At 39.1% G+C, this 24,017-nt stretch overlaps 1 protein-coding gene across 1 annotated transcript in view; it reads right to left on the bottom strand.

The window, feature by feature from the left end:
- The window catches only part of UTRN (utrophin), a 503,387-nt gene that overhangs the window by 54,228 nt on the left and 425,142 nt on the right, over window positions 1–24,017 (bottom strand). Inside the window, exons 64-66 of the mRNA XM_067542236.1 lie at window positions 18,388–18,545; window positions 13,720–13,886; window positions 8,980–9,091 (exon numbers count right to left, since the gene is read on the bottom strand). Of these exons, the coding sequence (XP_067398337.1) occupies window positions 8,980–9,091; window positions 13,720–13,886; window positions 18,388–18,545 (437 nt within the window). The remainder of the gene's footprint in view (window positions 1–8,979; window positions 9,092–13,719; window positions 13,887–18,387; window positions 18,546–24,017) is intronic.

The raw sequence follows: 24,017 nt of genomic DNA, 5'->3' as shown, positions 1-24,017 counted from the left end.
ACAAAATTTGGTCCAATAAAAGATATTACCTCACTCACTTTGTCTTGCTAAGGGGAGTACTTACTTTTCAAACAGAGCTGTGGTTGAGTTTCATATACAGACCATAGAGCACCTTTCATCATACCCCACAGAGGACAAAGCTGCTTCAGAGTTTTTAGATGCACACGATGGGTGCTCACTTTAAAGATTTATAGATTTAGTTTTGGATTCTTAACACTTACTAATACAGAATATCTTACCTATTAGAACCAAGGCATACAAAGACACACAGAAGCAAAAGCAGCCCTGTAGAGCAGTAAAGACACATATGACTGTCGAGAGAGGTCTGTGGCCCTAATTCCACCAACTCTTAAGCATGTATTAAGTGCTTTCCTGAATTGAGCCTATGTTCTGAACTGTGGGAAAGGCCTTGAAAAATGTTACCTGTCTCTGCAAAATTCTCCAAGTATGAATCATTATATTAAAAATTATAATTCCCCCCCTTCTTTAAATATATTTTTGCCAGATCAGATTATATAATGTGCTGGAGAAGGTCAACAATCATTTGAATTTCCCCCTTCTTACACTAGAATGCTCCACTAAACACACTGACTTTTCTCCCACCCCTCTGTGGGAGGAAATGGAAATATACAAGGAAGGAGAAAGTGCTGATTGTGTATTTTGGTATTTATAGTAACTAGGGAATTTAATCGAAGGCTATGTTGAACATAGTTGTTGGCATCAAACATTCATGTTGAATGTATATATAGAAAAGTCCAGTATAAATCTAGGAATTATTACAGTTATGGATTTCAGGCCAAATTCTCAGCTGATGCAAATTAAGTTTCATCTGTTTAAAGTCAATACGTAAAAACATACAACAAGGTTTTCACTTTGGCTGGGATTCTTCCCAGTTTTTCTGAAGCCTGATTTATTTTAATAGGCAAAATAGATAATATGAGGCTTATTATTTTTGTATCCGCATGCAAGCTGTGATACAAAAGCTTTCAGGCCAGGAAAATTGCTTCTTAAGAGAATGCTGTGAATTCATATCAGAAAACCTGGCTTATTATACACTGATTTACTAGTGAAATTCCTACAAGGGAGGAGGAGTGGGAAAGGCACACCAAGGTTTCAAAGCTGTGATCTGAGGTAAATAGCTTGTCATAATCATAATATATTTTAGAAAATGAGACTAATGTAAATCACAGAAAAATATATAGTGGAAGGAGACAAATGCAATCCCTTGGCTGTGAAATTAATGTTCAGGGCTAGAGAATGCATAGATTAGGGGAAGGTGGACTTTTCCTTAGATTTCTCTACTACAAATAAATCATTATGGATCCCCATCTGCAAACACATCTATGCTTGTGAATAACTTTGGAGCCATTCCAGTCTATTAATGAAGTACATATCACAAACTTTTAAAAAATGTATACACTGATAGTGAATGGAATTGGCACAGTTCTTTTGATTTCTTTCCACAGTAACAATTTTTTACACATTTATTTACAACAATAATCTTTGCTTATGAAAGTAATCCTATCGACTTTAAACTGCCTTCAGTGGGACCGCTGATGTGAGTAAGGTGTAGTCAGATGAAACTGGATTTTCAGAACATGCCTCTGTCACAATTTTAACTTTTTCCTTTCAAAATATTTGAAGCAATTACACCTTGTTTAGTAAGAATAAAATGCCAGTTTTAGTTTTAAAGGGGAGAGAGTAGCAAGTGATGGGGAGATGGGGGGAGAGAGGTGAGTGGGGGCAGGACCTTGGTAGACGGGGTGGAGCAGGGCCTCAGCAAGAGGGGTAATGCAGTGAAGTCTGATTTTCAGAAATGTGAAAATTGGCACCCCTACCTATCTACCCACCCGCCCACCTCCTCCCCCTCCCCCTCGCAGAGAACATGGTCAGCTGTAGGCAGGGAGGGGCACTGAAGATGCTGTGCCTAGGGGCACGTAAAGTGTAAATCCAGCCCTGCCAATCCCCCAGATCTATCCCCATCATCATCCGAGTATCTCTGCTTGGAAATTTTGGGACTATGAATTCCTTTACAATCACATATCCAACCCCCTCCTGGGCCCGTCCAATTTCCTTCTCCTCTCTGCTCTCCCACCTCCCCCCCTTTCCTCACCTTCCTTACTCTAGCAACCTCATCTTATCCTTTTCTCATCCTCTCATTTTACTCCATCATCCTACCAAAATCACATGGGCTAAATTTGCATGCCAACTTTCACCCTGACCTCTTGCTTGTATGCTGTATCTCTTTTTTCCTATTACTTTTTTAAATGTTTGGTCTTTTTACATGGTAAGCTCTTCGCAGCGGGAGTGGAACCTGTCTCTCTCTACATGTTTGCACAGCACGTAGCACAACATGATTCTGATCCCAACTGGGACCATGGAGCATCAGTGTAATATAACTATTAAACACTATAACTATTACTTCTAATGAGAATACCACAGATATTTGTTTCTGTCCCATATCAAATTCTTTGCTTCAGGCTGAAGCTTGAAGAGGATAGGAAGGAATTTCCCACAAGCCCGTATTTAGAGCATTGCATATACCTAGTTAAGTGCACTATGTTTTTTCCCTTGCCTCCCCAACATGTATTTGACTAGCACAGCAGGAAAGGATATCTTATTACATAGATCAGTGGTCTCATCTGGTATGGCAAACCATATGTTTCATTCTTACATTTGAATTTTCCATATATTTCAGATATTAACATATAGAAAGGGTACCATGATAAGCTGAAGAGAGGGAGGAGAAGAAAACAGAGACAATCTTATGCATATGTGGCAAATACATTCTAAACTTGTTAGGATTTTCTGGTTAAGTCTGCTCAGGAGGAAAATAACCTGACAGTGGCTATGGTGCTTGAGAAGAAAATAAAAATGTAAAAAAACAAATGGAAAAAGATGACTTGTTTCATCCACACAATCAATATCAAAACACATGTACAATATTAACTATCCCCTTCCAGACTGATATTTATCATTTTACAAAAAAGAGAAGACAGTGTCCTGATTTATAGTGTCCTGATTATAGTGGAAGTTAAGAAGTCTTTCCTTAAAAGTAGGAAAACTTGACATAAGTTGGCTTATGTCAGACCTGGAATACAATACAGAAAAAGCTAAGCAAGAACTCAGTTGTGTGAAAATAGGATAGAAGAAAATGAGACTGTAAACAAATATTGATTTAAAAATGATTGGTTTTTGAGCAAAAATTAGAAATTCAAGAGAAGAAAATGTGTATCCAAAATGTTCCGATTCTAGGGATCCTTGATGAAGAGGAAGGAACTTTTCTTACATTATGTATTTGCAAATTAATCCTACAGTTGCTAAGATGGAATTTATGGATGGCTAAGGGTAGACATCTTAGCCCAGACCCTCAAGAGTGCTAAGATGCTAACTACCACTGATTTCAATGAAAGTTTGGATCCTCAAAGGTATTTAGGCACCTGACTCCTTTTACTTGTATTGGAGTGACTGCAAATAAAACAAAGCAATGTTGGAATGAGCTTGACTCTGCCAATTCTTATGGTTAAGCATCTGAGTATGCCCAACAGTAGAGCTGATGTTGACTGACCTGAGTGCTGGTGTAACAGCTGTTATCTTGGCTGACATACTGAACACTGAACGGGGGACTTCCAGAACTTACAGCACGTTACATGCCATGGCTCTCTAGTTGGGGTTGTAACAGACTCATGCCCTCTAAGGACTGGGCACAGAGGGGGGACCTGTAACACACACATCAGTGAGTTCATTTAATAAAAGTATCAGGCCATATTCTTGGCAAATGTGACTCCCGAGGGCTCATCAAATGTTGTATTGTGTCAGAAGTTATATCACACCAAAGGAGGAACAATTACTTGCTTCAATTCCTCTCAATTTGCAAAAGAACCTTATAGAAAAATTCTGCCAATTTAGGCAACAGTTGACATTTTTCTAATTGCCCATAGGGACTGCAGAGAAAGCACCTAAATCAGATGATGATGCTTTCCCACATGATGGGCCCGGCAGCACTGCAAGTTCCTTGTACGTGGGAGGAAGGAGAAAAAAAAAGTTCTGACACACATAGATAAATGTGAAAGATATGGTAATACAAAGATGTTAATTATAAGCTGGGATTTTTTACTCTTATGAGACTGATAAAGTTCAGACATGAATTTGGGGAACTATACAATTCCTTAATGACGTATATGTGAAACACAAAATAGCCATACAGGCAGATTCTGTTGCAGAAAGTTGATATAATGTTAATCCAAGCCACATAGATATGTGAAGAACCAATCAAAAAGTTGAACTGTAGACTCAGACTTCAAGTGACTTGACAGAGAATGAAGAGCTAGTCTATATAGCATCATTTCAAAAAGATTAAAACTAGATGTAAAGGAAAACAATTAATAATTAAAATAAAAATGGAAGGTTAAAAATCCTATTGACTAGATGAGGCCACATAAACCAAGAAATTACCCTAGAGTTGGCTAAATATGCCAGAATGCAACTCTCCCCCCCCAAAAAAACTATGCTAACACAGCTAAAACCAAGAGCATCTACATGGCTGGAGAAAAGTACAGAAGTATCACATCTCTATAGGTTTAGTGTCTGCAGCACAAACTGCTTCACTTTGGCAATATGGCTGCTCATCAGCACCAGATTCTAGCTTGTATATTGGATAGTGAAGTACAATCCAATGTTATTCCAAGGAAAATATAAAAATGATAGTTAAGGAAAGGGTACTGAAATAGAAAGTAAACCATGTTTCATATTCAGGACAAAAATACCAGCAGAAGGGCAAGATATTATAATAATTTGTTTAAAGATTAGTATACAGACCCCATTTCTTTAGCATTGGAAGGGAAACCCACCTCAATATGGAATACCCAGGAAAATAGTAATGGCACAATCACAGACTTAACAAATACATGCATTCATCAACAAAAAGGAAAAAATAGGAGGTGAAATAAAGATTCAACAGTTTTAACATTTTGAAATATTTATATTTTAATATTTAATAAAAGTTGTTAAAATGCAGGGAATTAAGTCTTTTGAAAGTCATTAATGCTGTGCTGTTTTCAGTTTTTTTACTTTAAAGGCTGATTTTCATTTTAAATGTGTCAAGGTTTTGTACACAAAACATGCTGTTGTGAACACAAAATGCATAATTGCACATGCAATTTCTGCTAGTTTACTCTGCAGCTCCGTGCACAGTTACTCATTTTGTATATGCAACTACATGTTTTTATGAATCACAGACAATTGTCAAAATAAAGTCTTCAGTCAGCCAATTAACTGCTAGGAAAGATGGGGGGGGGGGGGGGGGAAAAGGAGGATGGAAAGAGAAAACAAATGACAGAATATGGAGAAAACTAGAACTGACTTAACAACAAAAATGTGATATAGCATTAACTTCAAATTTCCTCAAAGTAGTTTCATTTATATAGCTACAGTATCTGGCATGCTAATTTACCAGCCAAATCCTACTGTTAGATTACAAAATTAATTAACTGAAATGTAATATAACTCATGGCTTCCCAGATTATAATGAACAACGAATGCTACTCAATATCATTTGAATTCTGCTAATAAAGATGTGCAACATGCAAGAGAATGAACAAATGTTATACTAATAAGACCACTTACTGCAGTAATGGAAAACAACCATTCTAATAAGAATATTTTCTTAGTCTTTGGATTCCCAGAGGATTCATGTACCAATATAAGAAATGAATGAAAGCAGATCAGATTCAAACATGAATTTTATTCTTTGGGCTATGTATTCAAGCATAGATGTTTGACCAGTTGTACGTAAGATGCAAATCTAAACACTATATCCTTATTTTCAGCTAGTTGATCTGGTGGCATGGATCAATACACAATGTTTATAAAATGTATGTACTGATATCCATATAGCAGCCCTACATATCTTAGATACTGGCATGTTCTTGAGAAATGCTGTGGATGTTGCTTGTAAACTAGTAGAATGTGCTATCACAGCCTTTGGGGGATGAACACTGGCTGCATCATAACAAGGGATAATACACCCAGATATCCATCTCAACAATCTCTGAGCAGAGATGTGGGGGCTCTTTGGATCTACCTCCAAAGGAGAAAAACAGTCTAGGTGACTTGTGAAATAGTTTGTTTCTATCTAATTAGAAAGATAATGCCCTTCTAACATCCAAGATCTCCTGCAGAGAGTTATGTAGTTTGGAAAGAACTCTGGTAGATGAATGGATTGGTTAAGTGGAAACTCTGATAGTATCTTAGGTAAGAATCTAGGGTGCAGGCATAAAGAGACTTTGTCCCTGAAGAAGACTGTAAAGAGGGCGGGGGGAAGAGGGAGAGGGATCTGCCATCAAGTCTCCAATCTCCCTGACTACTCTCTACAGGCTCTCCCTGTACTCTTCTCTACAGGCTCACCTGATGGCTACTAAAACGACCATCTTCACAGATAAATGGAGCAAAGAGCAGGTTTCCATTGGTTTGAATGGAGGTCTCATGAGATATTTTAGTACCAGGCGGGGGTCTCTAATCTGGGGGCAGAGACTCCCCAAACACTTAATAAACTGAGACAACATGGGGTGAGCAAATATGAAGAACCCTTCTGCTAGGGGAAGGATGGTTGATACTGTGTCCAAATGGGCCTTACTTGAGCTAACTGACAACCTCAATTTCTTTAGGTGCAACAGGTAATCCAGGATGACTGAATAATGCAGCACAGATTCAGGCAGACAATATCAATGGAAGAATCTTTTGCACTTCTGCAGGTAAGTAATATGGGTCGACACCTTTCCACTGTTCGGTAATACCTGTTGCACTTTTGCAGAGAAGGAGGATTCTAATCCTGTGAGCCATCAAGGAACCACAATCTGAGATGTAGAACCTGCAGGTGTGGATGAAGCACATGACCAACATCCTCAGAGAGGAGATAAGGAGTGGTCATAAGCTTGAATGGTGGTTGGACACAGATGAAGCAGGTACAGGTACCAAGCTTGTACTGAGAGTACTGACCAGGTTGGTACTATAAGGCTGGCCTTGTCCTGCCTGATTTAGTTTATTACCCTTAGCATTAGAGGTGTTGGAGGAAACACACAGAACAGACCCTTCTTCCAAAACACAAGATAGCTATCTCCCAAAGAGTGGTGGGGCCCAGACCCCCTCTTGAGAAGAAGAGAGGGCACTTCTTGTTCCTGGAAGTGGCGAAAAGATCCACTTCTGGAAGCATTCATCTTTGGAAAATACTGTGGAGAATTTGAGAGTCTAGCTCCCATTTATAGTCCTGCAAGAAACGTCTGCTGATAATATTGGCTGTGGTGTTCTGAATACCTGGGGGGCAGTTGGCTGAAATTTGGATCTGATGAGCTATGCACCAGCTCCACAGTTTTGTGGTTTGTTGATATAGAACATGAAGGATATATTTGTCTGTCATGACCCAGACTGATTTTCCCCGATGAGAGGTAGGAAATGAAAGCAGGCATTCCTGACTACCCTGAGTTCCAAAAGATTGATATGCAGATTGTTTTCCTGAGATATCCATCTGGCCGAAGTCATGATATCACTGACGTGAGCTCCCCATCCCAACAGTGATCTGTTTGTCGTCATAGTTATTCATGGAGTTGAGCAACAGAAAGGAATGCCTTAACAGACATTGAGCTGATCTTTCCACGAGACTAAGGAGTTCCTCACTTGGAGAAGAACTGTCATAGGCCTGTCCATGGTGCCTCTGGCTGGAGAATAGGTTGTTCTGAGCCAAGCCAGGAAGCAGCAGTTGTAAGGATGTGTGTGTGCACGTGTGTGGGGGATTGTAAAGTAGCCTTAGAATCCTTTAGTGCGCACAAGGACTCATCCATGATCTCGAAGGAAAGCTCAACAGCGTTCTAAGTCTTCTCTCAGAAACCTTGAGAGTTGGAGCCATGATGCCCTGCATGTAACTACTGCCACGGAGACGGCAGCAGCATCTGAAAGTATCCAAGGATGCTTGAAGAGTGGTTGTGGTCAAAAATTGGCCCTCTGAAATGAGGGACTGGATAATCGTAAACAAACTATTATAGAAACCATAAACAAGAGCGCTGAGGCATGCTCAAGGTGGACATGTTAAGGCTCAGTTTCAGGCCAAGGTGGTTGAGAAGGAACTGAGGACAGTTCATCTGCGCATCCCTATATAATCTTGGCATTTAGTATGAAGGCACAGGGCACATGCACGGGCTGAACGGACACAGCTAACAGAAAATCTGCAAACAAGGGTTCGAGAGGTGTATGCGCACCTGAAGTGGATCATTCATAAGGATACTATGTGAAGAATTATCACTCTAGTTAAGTTTCACAGAAAACACCTCTTGGAAATAGCCTTAATTTAGAACATCATCACTATTTACATCAGCAAAAGGATGCACAGTAGTGGAAATGGCTGGTTGTTAACTACTGCAAGGGGAATTTTCACATTGCTTTTTGGGGTGTCTTCATAAAAAATGGGCTATTTTGTTTTAATTCTTCAATAATGATCTAATTAAAAAAACCAAACAAATATTACGAATTCAGCTGGGATATTTCCAACCAGATTTTGGTAAAGTAGGCCAACTACTGGGCCTGGACAAATTTACCATGTACTCTGAACAATATTAAAGTTTATTATAAGTACACAAAAGTTCTTGCTTATAATGCAGTAGTAGCAAAGTGTAATCCATCTAATCCAACAACCCCTCTTCCATGCAAATGCTGTATGTATATTGTAGGTTACTTCAATACTGTACATTTGTTTTACAAAAAAGAAATCTATATTAGAGATACATATTGCCACTCACTATTTGTGTGCCTTCCATATAAAATCAATAGCAACAGCAAAGTCTCTAATGGATATCATGGAGAAATGCAGCAACACAAGCCATGGTAGATGCTATGCTAAGAAGCAGCCTATTTAGGTCTCAAAGACTGTGCAAGAAAACTAAACTAATGCAACAATAATCAACTGAAAACAGTCAGTAAATCAGTACTCACAGGTATACAATACTCCACCATTGGGTAATGCAATTTATGGCCCTTGGCTGTACGGCCAGAAAAGAAACAGCTCTGGCAGACATCATAGTTGAAATGTTTCAGGCTCCGGTACCTGTGGAGACATTAAGCAGAATGATTAAGTCATTTACTGGAGTGTCTAGATTTAAGTTCTATTATTTGCTTGCTATTAAATCTCACAGGGTAAATTAGTTTACTTTCTCTGTCTTTGTGTTCTTAAAAAAGAAAAGAGGAAATTGCTCTTTGAAATGGTGACGTATTTGACTTGGATGCTCTGCAGCAACAGCAGTGCAAGGGGAACAAGTTCATGAAACTAAGCTTACAAACCAACCATGTATGTCTTTATATATTAAAGTGTGGGAGCATGACTCATCTGCCTGAGGTGGTTACAACACATCAGTTTCATATCCAATGGTATACCAGGGAGTTATGCTGCCAGCATCATGCCCAACTGCCTAACTCAAGAGATCAGGTACCCATTTTGCAGCTGGGTGAACTGGAGGTGTCCTTTCCATATGAGATCAAACAAGACTCAAACGCACGACCTTCAGGACTGTAGTCAAGCAACTACCACTCAGTCACTGCAACTCTTTAATAGTACCTGATACAAGAAGCATGTTTCAGTATACTGCTGCAGGATGTAGCCCCAATGTGTAGTGCCTGATGTCTGTGTATCTATGACACTTCACAACAGAAAACCTTGTAGAGTATGAATTCATATGCAGGGAGTAGGGGTTGACTCTAGATGTATAATGTGAAAAGCAGAGTTTATCGTTCGACAATTTAAATCCATTTTAAAACCCTTGATAAGGGTTTGCTTTCTTTCTTCTTGTAAAAACACATTTTCACAAAAATGTACCCCAGCAATCCTTCTGTGAACATGCAGTTTACCACCTTCTTTTGTATAGTAGAAATCTTCACTTAGGTAGCAGCGCAGCATAGAAACAACAGTCAGAAGAGACAGAAAAACACAGCAATATCACAGGGCTGATTTAGGATCTGGGTACACAGCCCTGTGCAAGGGTTGGTGCATAAACCACACCACTCCAGAATATAGGAAGACACCTCTGACCCACAATTTCTCCCCTGCTGTCTCCTTTCTCCAGGGGATTGTATTTGCTGTTGGCCTGTACCAGCAGCAAATTACACTCCATACCAACTCAGCTGCACTGCCCAGCAAGTGTAGGGGTGAAGCTAAAGGTGCACAGCATCCACTTACTCCTGTGTGCCTAGAACTATGATCTAGGTGGTCCACATAGGCATGTCTGGGGGTTCTTACCCTTACATCCCCATGACGGCTGAGGTCAGATCTAGCCCACAGTTAGAGAAAATGAATAAAAACCATCCCCCTGAAATATGTTGCATATATCTAAGCTGCACTTGCACATATACACTGGTATGTCTTGACTTCAGTTATGAGAACCCAGGAGGGGCTGCTTAGGAGCACGCCAATATTCAGGCTTGCTTTGTGCGGCTTTGGTCTACAGAAGCCATGATGTTTTGTTGGAGGGATTTATCATTGTTTTCTTTTTTACTCCAACCTTAATTATAGGAAGACTTTCAACCCCACAATTTGCCAGAAGTTAAACCTGTAGCTGCAAAGACTGCCTGATCTTTTGGCTCAGGTCACAAGAAATTAAAGGCAATAGCGGACCTGGAACCTGTGCTGTTATGATTTTAGGGTAGTAGCTTCCAGTAACTAAAGCAGATTTAACTAAAAATGCAGAGCTGCTGTGTACCAACAGGTGAGAGAAAAACAGAATTATCCTCTAAGAAGCTTTATGCCGCAGACACCAGAATGACTGACAATGTGCTGAGTGACACCTGGGTGCTGATGCTGATCAATGATAAAAAGGTGCTACAAACATGCTGCCTCTTGAGTGGATTCTGCAATAGCTCAGTGACCCAGAGAGAATGGAGAAAGAAAATGTCGACTTTAAAAAAAAAAATTAGTTTAGCTGCGCTATTGCAGCAACCTCACTGCAGGTTACCCTGGGGAGCTTATTTTCCCTGGAGTTTTTTTTTTTTAAAAAAGAGATGCTTTGACCAAGGGGTTACAAAATTATAGGTCCCCCCAAAAACTGATTTCCTTCTGCTGCCTTGTACTGGTAAACTGCGAGGTACTAATGACTGATGAATCACAGACCGCACTGAGATTGATAGCTGTGAACTCACCCTTCAATTAACGTAACTAGGGATAAGTAAAGCACAAGCCCCCACCAAAGACAAAAGGAGTTTTGGACTGAGTGGCTGGAGGTTCCTACAATTTGTGAATTATGGGTGGTAATTTTGAGGGGAATGTAATCAATTTGAGGGGAATGTAATCAAAGTCTTTGGGGGAAAAACATTCTACATGCAAACGATTTCTAGGAGGGGACTGGAGCAAAGAGAGGGAGATATGGAGAGGAGGATAAATGGAGACAGGTAGTAGGGCAGTGAGAGAGGGGTTGGGAACTTAGCTGAGGGTGGCTTGGGAGCTAGGGAAGTAAAGAGGTAGAGTAAAGTAGAAAGGGGGCCATGGGTGTGGGTAGCCAGGGGACAGTAGGGGTAGGGGCTATGATGACTATGAGCCGCTATTGTGATGTGACTGTGTAAAAGGCAAATGTAATCCCCGCATGCATCAGGTAAGCCATTTCCAGTAGAGAAAGACAAGTATCAATGCCATTGTACATGGCACTGGTAAACCCTCATTGGAATATTGTACACAATTCCAGTCACCTGTGTTAAAAAAAAGAGGAATTTAAACTGGAAGAAGTGCAGAGAAGAGCTACTAAATTGATCAGGAGAATGGAGGGCCTATCTTATGAGAGGAGACTGGAAAATTTTGGCTTGTTTAGCCTAGCAAACAGGAGGCTGAGAGGGGTTCTGATTGCCATTAGGGGGATAAGCATGATTGGGGGTGAAGAGCTATTTAAACTATAAGATAATGTTGGTTGAAAAATAAATGGATATAAATTGGCCAAATTCAGGCTGAAAATTAGAAAGATTCTAACCATCAAAGAAGTGAGATTCCTGGAACAGCCTCCCAATAGGAGTTTGGGGGAGGGGGAAGAACTTGTGAGAGAGCTGGACAAATTTGTGAGTGTGATTGTATGACGGGGTTGCTTGGGAGGGAAAGGGGAAGGGCTCAAAAGCCCTGGGGCTCACTTCTGGTTTACATCTTATGGATTTGGCCATATTTAATGGAGATTAAACCTAAGTGTTTTTTGTTTTATGATGCATTAAGAATGTGTGTGTATAATTTAGAGATTTACTTATAAGATACATTGATACAGCTGTTTATACAATTTATGCAGGGCTCCACATAAAATATGGCCACTTAACTCACTCTTTCCCATTATGTTATATAAACTTCGGGCTGTGTTGCACAAATTATATAAAAAAAGCTATTTTCCTGCCATCTTCCTGCTCTCGAGTTTGTCTGTCTGTCCTTTCATTTTTCTTTTCCATCTCTGCTTTTCTGTGCTTTTCCCATAGAGGGAGTTGATTAAGATTCCTGTATTTGGACCCTTTATTGTTGCCCTTAAAGAACAGAAGAGGAGGCTAAAAGGAGATCAGTTTAGATGAGTACAAGAGTGACCCCCTCCCACCAGACCTACTATCTGAAAGGACTGAATTGTCTTGAAGAGGACATGAGGGAGAGTTGTCAAAGGCAAAATTTGCTTTCTGTAGCTCTTAAGTGTCACAGGTTACCTTCACATGAGCACAACAGGGAGAAGATGAAGTGACATGAAGCTCCTAAATCTTGCTCTGCTCATATATATGGTAGCAAAATCTGTGTATTCACTAATTAGTTGTAATAGAGGTTTCAAGTGTGGTCACCAGCCTATCCAATGCCAATGATTTATAGGAAAATCATAACGTTTTTGTGAATAAGTTGGAGAATGTTCACTGTCATTTTCTTTTAAAATTTCCAAGGCTTCTTTTGGACATACATGGAAAGAGAGACTTAAGTAAGATTCAGAGGGGTAGCCGTGTTAGTCTGTATACAGCAAAAACAACGAGAGTCCTGTAGCACCTTAAAGACTAACAAATTTCTGCAGGTATAAACTTTCGTGAACTGCATCTGATGAAGTGGGTTGCAGTCCACGAAAGCTTATGCCCGCAGAAATTTGTTAGTCTTTAAGGTGCTACAGGACTCTCGTTTTTTTAAAGTAAGATTACAGTTAGTGATTTTGGAAAGAGATTGTAGAGAAGACATCATAGCAATGTATTCATGCTAGAGCCAAAATGAAGAGAAATTATAGCTTTAGGGTATTTTAATATTGGCTAGTGTCCATTACTTTGTGCCATAGGCATGATTTGCTGGAGAGCATAATGCCAGACTCAGTGTAAAGTATAACCATGAGCAACTATACATAAAACTTTTCTGCTGCTCAGTTCTATTCATTTCTGACGTCTATAAGGGCCCATGAGCTTTTTTATATTTCATTCACTGCCTATTTGCCTCCACTGATGCAAAGACATCCCCATGACAGCATTAATGGTATGCCGGTCAACCACAGAGCGCTTTGGAGTCCATCAGCACCATCTGCAGGAGGTAGAAAAATAAACTGGCTCAGTAGCTCTGAGGTCACAGCAATGAGATCCAGATTCTGAGGAGAGCAAGAGGAACTCAACAGTCAGATGGGAGGGAGGTGGCAAAAGCAAAGCAGGGCAATCAAATCAGCAGGAAGATATGATGAGTTAGATTTTTAAGAAAAACCCATAAAATTCTCTTACCGCAAGCCAACAATTGGACATTCCTTGCAGATGTTGCACTTGGCCTGGTGTTTTGCTGTTTCTGCAGCTGCCACTCGGTGTAGAACTGGTAGCCATACCATAGACTGTGGCTCCAAACGCATCCAGTCTATAAACTGCTTTACACTAATTTCCGGCTTATTGTGATTCTAGTGAAGGAAAATCAAAATACAACAACAATAAAAGCTTAAAACACACGATTTTATTTTCATTACTCTATTTAAAAACCAAAACTGATCTCTAACCCCAGCTTTAGGTACTGCACATAACAACAATAAAATTATAAATACGAGATGTAAGAAACAGCCTTAATTAAATTTAAAGCAAAGAAAAACAAATAAGGTGAGCCTATAAAAAGGAGGGAAACAGTTGGGGGCAGGGGCGGGGGGGGGGGGGGGGTTGAAGGGGAGAGAAGATAACAAATATGGAGCTATCAGTGACCGATATTAAACATTATTTTTTAAATAAACATCTTTTAGAAGGGAATGAAATGCCAAGGGAATGCACTTCCCTGCTTACGTAAGATGTGGCAACAGGCCACATAAAAAGCATCAAGTATTTAAGTGTAATTACTCATTGTGGTGAAGCTAAAGGAAGAGATCTTGAAGATAACCTGGGTTTACAGTGTTTACGGCTTTTTTTTTAAAAAGCCAACATTGTAAATTTAAATTAACATATAAAAAATCTAATATAAATAAGTTAAAGTAAATCTATAGGCAGATAAAATATTATCGCAATTTTTCCAAGTGTCAAGCAAATATGCCTCTGCATTCTGAATATGTTGCAACCAGTGGAGAAACCTTGATAAAATGGAATTATATTAATCAAATCCCTCAGTGGTGACACACAAAAAGTCCGTCACCACCAACTGAATCCTCTCTTCTAGATATGACTGTCCCACTAGAGGCCAGTAACAGACACACTAGCAATCTCTCTTATTTACTGAAGTATTAAATCTTAGGAGAGATCTAGAATGGCCAACCTGCAAATTGACCTTCATCATAACCCAGAAGATAGGTTCATGAGTAAATTAATAGATTCCAAGGCCAGGAAGGACCATTGCTATCATCTAGTCTGACCTGTATAACACATGTGATAGAACTTCCCCAAAATACTTCCTGATAAACATGGTCTCAACTCCAAAGGAAGACCAGAGCCCAAATGGGAATCTACCATTTATCTCTTACAAAAATCAATTTACACCACTCACTCTTTCCAAGTTCTGAGCTAGTAACAAGGGGATAAAGCACAGAGATCACTGGAAAAAAAAATCCCAGAAGCTGCAATAAATAAAAGGTGAAAGAAGAGTTGTTGCCTCTCTTCCAGAGAAGTCCTCTAATATTCTCTTTTGTAGGATTTAATAAAATTAAATGTCTGACATTCCAGTTAAGGAGCTTCATATACAGCACAGTGACTTTTTAATCCCTATATAATTCCTGACATTGCTCAAGGGCAGCCACATTCACAAAAATAATAAACACAACCAACACAATTATCACTATCAACTAGCTAGAGCCTTAGGCATCCTTTACACATTCAAAATTTGGTTGTGTTCCATTAGAATATCTTCGCTTTCCTCCTATCTTCCCTAAAAAGACAGACACCCCCTGCACATAGCTGAACTGCAGGCAGTAAGAAAGCCCTGTTCTATGATCTGTCTGTTGCATAAAGACTCCAGACATATAAATGACCATGTTGCAAACATTGTGAAATTGCCAGCTCCCTAGTCAAAAAACTAACACTAAATAATCTCCTGATGTGTAGTGTCAAAATTACTATCAGCATCACTTCCCTGAACTGCTGAGATCAAGCCTTGTTCCAGCAGAGGAAAACGTGTTGGCCTCACAATATAAGGTTGCCTGAAAAATGTAAAGCAGGATAATTAACTGCTACAATGAGTTTTAACAGGGCTGAAGGCTGCCAAGACTGTCATAAACTTAAGGGTTTTGAGATACTTTCAGGTGCACTCCGAGTAGTTTTGTGGATCTTTTCCTGCACTGATAAGTCATATATTGGTGTTTCCTTTTAACAAAATCCTCAGCTTCTTGTCTTCCAGAGCATACACATCTCTGAATAAAACTTTACAGATGCATTATGTCTTTAAACATCCATCTGTCTATTTTGTATAATGCCCTTTAAAAGTGGAGATTAGGACCATACTAACCTAGGACTTGGGAGACTGAGGTTCTATTCACTTCTCTGCCATAGACTTTCTGTGATTTTGGGAGAGTGACTAAGCTTCTCAGTACCTCAGTTCCCCATCTGCAAAATTGGGATAATTGCACTTTCCTACCTCTCCAGGGGGTTGTGAGCATCATATATACATTAAAGACTGAAGTGCTTAGAGAACGACTGATGAAAATTGCTATATAAGAGTATTATTATTTTCAACATGGCCATTATCCAAATACAGCATCACTCAGTAATTTGACCCATTTTACATACAACCCACGAAGAGAAAACAGAAAACTTTTGAAGAGATTTCAGAGACACATCAATAGTACAACTTCTAACTCAAGACACTATTAGTAAATAAACTAGAAGTGGTTAAAATCTATGCCCAAAACTGTAGAAGTTGGGTGCCTAAAATTAGGAACCAAAAGCCATATACAAGATCCTAAACAAAGGTGGCTTGGTTTTCAAAGGTGCTAAAGTGCTTGCAGCTTCCACTGAAGTCAGACACGTTTTCATAAAAGTGCATCACCCTAATAAGCAGCGCCCTATCTTTCATACAAATGAATATTAGATACATCATTTACAAATATCAGGCGAACGAAGGGTTGATCCCTAGCAGCCAGTATGGATTTACTAAGAACAAATCATGCCAAACCAGCTTCACAGGGTAACTGGTTTGGTATATAGGGAGAATGTGGTGGACATAATATAGATGGACTTTAGCAAGGTTTTTAACAGAGTACCACATGACATTCTCATAAGTAAGCTGGAGAAATACAAGCTTGGTAAAACTATCATTAAATGGCTACATAACTGATTAAACAACTGCAAACGAAGAGTAAATGTTAATGGAATAGTATCAGATTGGAAGAAAGACTCAAGTAGGGCTCCATGGGGATCTCTATTAATGACCAGGATGTAGGAATAGAGAGCATACTGATCAAATCTGCAGATGACACAAAACTAAAGGGTATTGCAAACGCTCTGGAGTATAAAACTAAAATTCAAAGGGATCTTGATAAATCGGTGAACTGAGCTATTGACAACAAAATGAAATTTAACAAAAAACAAATGTAAGGTGCTACACTTAGAAAAGAAAAAACAAATGCACAAATACAGGGGGATAACTGGCAGCAGCGTTGCTGAGAAGGATCCAGGAGTGGTGGTGGATCACAACCTCAACATGAGTCAACAATGTGATGCTGTTGCAAAAAAAAGCTAATCCAGTTTTGGGTTGCATTAACAAAGACATAGCATGCAATTCACAGGAGGTAATAGTACTGGTCAACTCAGCGCTGGTTAGGCCTCAGCTGGAGTACTGTGTCCAGTTTTGGTCACCGCTGCATAGAAAGGATGAAGAGAAACTAATGGATCCAGAAGCGAACAACAAAGATGATCAAAGGGATGGAACACAAGCCATGTTAGCGAAGGCTGGAAAAAACTGGGTATGTTTAGTTTGGAAAAGAGGAGATTAATGGGGGACATGACAGCAGTCTTCAAATACTTGAAAGGCTGCCATTAAAAAGATAGCGAAAAATTGTTCTCTCTTGCCACAGAGGGCAGGACAAGAGGCAATGGATTCAAAACTACAGCATAGCAGATTAAGATTAAATCTCAAGAATAACTTCCAAACTGTGGAACAGTAGGACAATGGAACAAACTGCCTAGGGAAGTTGTGGAAGCTCCTTCACTGGAGGTTTTCAAAAACAGGCTGGATAGCCATCTGTCTTGGATGGTTTAGACACAACTCCTCCTGCATCTTGGCAGGGGGTTAGACTAGATGACCCTTGTGGTCCCTTCTAACCCTGTGGTTCTATGATGTGTGTGAAAAACAGACAGACGAGTCATGGTTACCACCTTAACACATGTTTTAAAATGTTTTATCATTATGAACTGGGATTACTTTGTCTTTTTTTTTTCACTACAAGCACAACCAAAACAATCCTTACCTTATAGTTTTGTTATTAATGGTTGTCACTGAAAATCACTGTGTCAATGAAAATCACACCACTTACTTAAGTGTGTAAATGTGAATTCAGATGTCTGACTTTACAAACCTAAATTTAAAAACATTAGCCTCTAGCTGAACTACATTAGAATAAATAAAAATGTGTAAACTTACTTTTTCACATCTGTAATATTTATTAATTAATATAGCTCTAATGCATAATTCTTTTTTTTATTTTTCAGAGTAGTTCAGTCTATACCTTGAAATCATTCATATATTTTGACTCTTGACCTCTCTTCAGTTGGTTTTCCATGAAAGAGGTGCATTTAATACTCTTTCTAATTATATATTTGGATGAAATGTACTGTATGCCTTTTATTATTTTTACACATTACTTTGAAGAGACTGTCTGATAATGCCATCGTTGATTTTGGTGTAAATAAAGTTTTTGTTTTGCATCTTTTTATATATTCAGAAAGATACAGCTAACACATTTCAAACATATGAAGAAAGGTTGTTGATCTTACCTGCTGGAAGCAACTACGGACACTGGGTTCAATATTACTGCCACCAAAAGCTGCTACTTCTCCAAACTGCCGGGGGATCTGGATGGCATCATGAAGCAACAGGCCTAGCTGCCTCTGGTCGCACATTTCTGTAGCCCCTGCCACTTCCTTAAAGAGATCTGCAACACAGACAATAGTTAACAGCTCATTTTGGAAAGTCATTTTCATCTGAGTCTATTCTTTTTTCTTTTTTTAATTTGTCAGCACTTCAGCTCTATGGATTTTATAAAGTTTCCTATTCCAAATGTAATTACGAGTCTGATTCTCCCGTGGCTTATAACAGTTTTATGCTAGTGTAACTCAATTTAAATAGTGTTTTTCCTGATTTACATTGGTATTATATATGAGGCTAGAATCAGACCCAGTAAGTGTAGTTTATGCTGCTTATTTTAATATACTTTAAAACAAAAAGTGGAATAAGCAATATCGTAGCTCCTGACTTACAATCAATCAACTATGTGACAAAAATGTAGAAAATACCACAAAATAAAGTAAAATAGTATTAAAATAAGGCATTGTATTAGATTTACTTCTGTAACACTTACAAAGTTTTCTGTGTTATCCAGGAATGATTCCATATATCTGACAACAACACTTTATGCTAAAACTTGAGCCATCAGCAGATTGGAATGGGGAAGAGGCAAATTTGCATCTGAACTGAGAGCTGTCATAGATGGTACATAAAAAAGCTGGAAGATTAGAGCACCAGCCTACCGACCAATGATATCTACAACTATTTATGCTATGACTAATTATATTTGCCTCTACACCTCCTGAATAACCCCATCCTTCCATGCACCTTCCCTTCACTGGTCCCTCTTTTCCTGTTTTCATCCTCCTGTGGCACAGGTCAACTCTTGGGACATAACAAAGAGTATTGGGATGATATTAAGAAAAGAAAAATTGAGGCTGAAAAAGGTCAGAAAAATGGTTCATAATAGTGAAGTCTATTGGGCAGTGGAATAGTTCTTCAAGGGAAATGTTGGAAGCCACTTGAATCACTAAAATCAGGCAAGACAAGCTTTGTAGAATAGCTTGTAGGCAAAACAATTTTGCATTGACTACTGAATATGGATTAGATGCAAATCAAAAAGGTCTTTTCCATTTCTCATTTATATAAAATCCAACTATTCTGGACATAATCACATTAATTGGATGTTTCTGACTAAATGATCAGCAACTAAATAATTAACAGGGTGAACATTTAAACGATTATTAAACTTTAGAGTTAACTGCTGTTGAGATGAATGAAGCAATGTAAAAATCTCAGAGCTATTTTTCCAGAGCGCTGAACACAGATTCAGGAAGACAGTTCTGCAGCAATTCACATTCACTTAAAAGGTTTTCTTCATAGCTAAGAAATCGAAGGGTGAAATCATGGGTTTTGAGAAGTTGATGGAGACTTTGCTATTGATCTCAGTGGAGTCAGAATTTCAACTTTAGAACTTAATGTTTGTAAAATAAGAAACCTTAAGCTAAGCAGAAACTGATGTACTGAGAGAGTACATTCCAGAGAGGTATTGGAATGATGTTCTAGTTTACTTTGGTATACAAATCAAGTCCAGATTCATCACATACCCCAAAATAATCTTATGGATTCACCTACTGAACATACAGTTAGTTCTTCCTATGTGTTGATTTTCTTAATACATCACTTTTGTGGCACTTCGAATTCCAGGCTCTAAAGCTGTGACACTTACCTTGTTTTTCCTAGTGAACCACGATTCAATTCATGATCTCTCCAGTTCTGTACATCCACATTTAGAAACTACATTACTCTTTCCCCACAATGTCTTAAATACTGAGTCCCTCTCTTAGAATCCTGCCTTTTAAGTTTTATGTACTGTATAAATCCAGTGAGAACTGGAGATAAACAGTTTGTCTTTCCAATTGTGTTTCTTAATTCTCCTCTGTTGTCAACAGAGGAGAATTTTTTTAACTTTTTAATTAAAAAATAATCCATTTGTACAGTTCCCCGTATATTGCATCTCTCATCATACAGACATTTGTTGTTTAAGAATTAGTATAGTTAAAAATCCAACCTGACTACATTTCTGATCGAGATGCAGGCAGAATCTGTTTGCAGGTGTAAGAACCTTTTATAAAAATTGGGCACAGAAATTTTTTTTGGAGGTTAATGGTTGGGGATCATAAAAGGAATTTCACAAAAGGGACATCTGGATTATCCACTGCATTTTGTCTTGTTTTTTTTTTTTTTTTTTTTTGTTTTATACTGAGGCTTTCAGAGTCCTGGCCAGTTTTCTAGGGAACAGTAGTTGGAGTGGTTTTTGTAGCAATTAAGGGTCAGCTTTGCAGAGCTGATGAGAGGGCAGTTATCTCAGCCCCCTGTGAAGTGTTTCTCCTGGTCTCTATGCATATCGGAAGCTGGTGCAAAAGCAGGCACAAGGGCTCACGCAGTCACTGTCACCAGGAGAAAGGTGGAATAGCACATCTTCCCAAGTCCTAACCCTTAAGTTAATGTGGGGTAAAAAAATACAAGATGAATTAAGAGGGGAAAGGAGGAGAAAAAGGTGATCAGCTGATGGTGATATAGGAAGGAGATTAATTTATAGAATAAGGCATTTGTTTCAATCATTCACAATCCCTCCCTCTCCTCTGAGAGTGACTAACCCAGGGAGACTGACTGTGCTGGGGCCAAATATAGAGAGAGGTTGGGGGCTGTCCCCTCCCAGCGGCACCCAGCACCAGCAAGTTGACCATGATCTGCAGAGGAAAGGAACCTCCTGAATCAAGACCACAGTAAGCCAAAGCTCTAGCACTTTTCTGGTCAACTGACTTCAGCTAGCCTAGAGACAGTAACCCGGGCAGGTGAAGATGCTGGTGGTGACTCAAACTACAGGGGTGTTGTCCCCTCGCACATGTTGATAGTAGCTCTGATGGAAAACACACTATTAATGTCTGTTACTGTAGTAGATGAACCCATCAATCACTCTCAGAGGATTCCACAACCCATAGATTGGACCTCCTCCAAGACATTCTGTTTAGGTTGAAATCAGTAAGTAGTTTAAACTGAAAAAAGGGGTTCTCCTCCATTAAGATGGGCAGGAAAAGTGAGATGTGGAACTTGGAGATGAGATATACTAGAGGTTGGGGGGAGAGAGGAGGTCCTAACTGAATAATCCAAAATGCCCAAGAATGCACACAGAGCCTTCTGGGGGATATAACTGCGTCACTCAGACCTTGCCTTAATGGAAGAAGAGTCTTTGAAGAAATCTGACCACAGGTTGGCAACTACAGTGGATACTAGGTAGTGCAGGGAAGTTTGTTCAACAGTTTATCATTCTTAGTAAAAATTCCACCACGAGTGTGTTGTTTATGTCTTTTGCTGGCAAAGATTGCTGAGCCATCAAATTACATATTGTCGAACCTGAGCCATCCAAGCAGCTGCAAAGAGCCCAGTGACAGAGACTCCATTATTACAATGAAATATGGCCTTAATTAGAAGCGTAAACAGAGAAAAAATGTGTTTAAGACCAATTTATTTTTCAGCATAATTTGCACATACTGATTGTGTTAGAAATGGGGTCCATTTCCCCCCCCTAAAAATACCATGCAGTGCTAGCAGTTCCAATCCTTACAGAGAATGACAAGCCATGGGTTGATTCTCCCACAGTTGAACTGGAAAGCAGGGGCATAGCTACAGGTAGGCCTGGGTGGAAGCAGGCCCACCTAAGCTCCACTTAAGCTACCTTCGCAACTAGAGCTTTCTCGGCTGGTGGCTTCCCAAACTTCCTGCTTCTGGTCATGTGGCCGGAAGCAGGAAGTTCGGGACGCAAATGGCCAAGAATCCCTAAGCTGCCCAATGCTCCAGTTGCTTCTGGCAACTGGAGCATCAGGAAGCAAGCAAGAAGTTCGGGAGGTGCTTGTTTTTCAGCTGGCCCACCCATGTCAGCCACAGGCCCTGCCAGAAAATCATGTCTGGCTACGTCCCCTGCTGGAAAGTCAATTTTCCAGGATCTTGTACATTACTTGAAAACTGAGTTAATGCAACCAAGAGGAGAGATCTTTCAATGAACAGTCTTCCTTGCGGCATCCCAAATCCTACAGTTCCTGAGCACTGGGTTGCATTGCTCCAAAAGCCAATGAAACAGTAAATTTCAAATATTTTCTGTCAGCCTCTATGCATGGTTTAATTGCCATTCACACTTAGCCTCATATCCTGGGGATGAGTTCCATATTCAGTACCAGAGTTTAATAAAAAATTAATAACATGTAATTTATTCAAGTAAATTTATTTTTGTTTTCTGCTCATGAAATATAAGCAAGCAGATGGGCTATTCTTGAATGTATTTGTTATTTGAATTTTGTCAATTGTTTTCAATTGAAGATTGATTGCAAACAGTTTTCTGTGACTACCTGATAATCATTCTTCAAGTTATGTTTATTAGTTGTGACTGGTCAGATCCAGAAAGATCGATCTCTTGGCGGCGAATTTGCCACCGTCAGTATAGACATGGCCTTAGACTAAAATCAGGAAGGAAGATTGGGACTGGCTAGTCAAGGGGACCAGGAGCTAGGGAGGAAAATGTGCTGGACACATTTAGCAAAAATACTTGACACTCTGAAAGAGAACTGGATATGGAAATTAAAATATAAAAACATATTTTATGTTACGTGACAGTAACTGTTGATGTCCTAAAGAAACAGGTCAGGAAGTTATTTAGAAATCTAAGTCTCTTTTATATGATAAGCTTTAGAATTTAATTTGTGATTGTCTCAGTACACAAATCTTCTGAGACAAGTAAGTTAACCTTTAGTGCCCCAAACTACCAGAAATCTTCACTTTAATTTGATTCTGAAGAGTGCAGTAAACTTGTAGGTCAATTATGCATATGTGTACTGGTGGTCAATTGCCACTTTCGTTTTATTGTCAGAAATAATTGCTGAAGCTTACCTTCACCTAGCCAATTTACTACTCAACTTAAATGTTTGCATTTAGTCTCTACAGGAATATTTAATCAACAAGGTCTATTTTACATCGCTGAAGGCACTTTTGAACTTGAAAAATAAAAATCCCAACCTTTATGAAGTTTTTCTAATCTTTTAGCTGGCTCTTTATCAAGAGCCATTTTATCAAGGGCACCTAACCCCTAGGTCCTGCAATCAGCTTTTCATTTTTCACAAATCCCATTTTGCTGTCTCTTCTGAATTTTGATTAGTTCTATAGGGACCCAACCAACGCCCTCATTCATGAGAACAAAGACCAATTCATATGAACTAAACTGTGCTAGGGAATTTAAAAAAATGCACAACATGCTGGGCAGAGACTATGACTGTACAAAAACACTGATGTAGAAATTGGCCCGAATGCACAAAATGTTTGCAAATTAGTTTACATGAAAGTGATCTTTAAAAAAAAAAAAAAAAAAAAAAAAAAGGCAGGAATATATTCCCAGAGAGCTCCACAATTTTCTGTGAAAGGTATAACAAATATTGTCTCTGTATATTTTTACTTACGTCTGTTTCTGTGAAATATGTCAGACTGCTGCTACTCTCATGAAAACTAACTTTAAGTCCCATAAGTCCATACTGTATTATTAACCATCTCCTAGGATTCCATGAATCCTCTG

The sequence above is a fragment of the Emydura macquarii genome, unplaced genomic scaffold (genome assembly GCF_026122565.2).
Source record: "Emydura macquarii macquarii isolate MOO-44397 ecotype Brisbane River unplaced genomic scaffold, CSIRO-AGI_Emac_v2 contig_705, whole genome shotgun sequence".
NCBI classification, from domain to species: Eukaryota; Metazoa; Chordata; order Testudines; family Chelidae; genus Emydura; species Emydura macquarii.
This window is presented reverse-complemented; position numbering and strand designations above follow the sequence as displayed.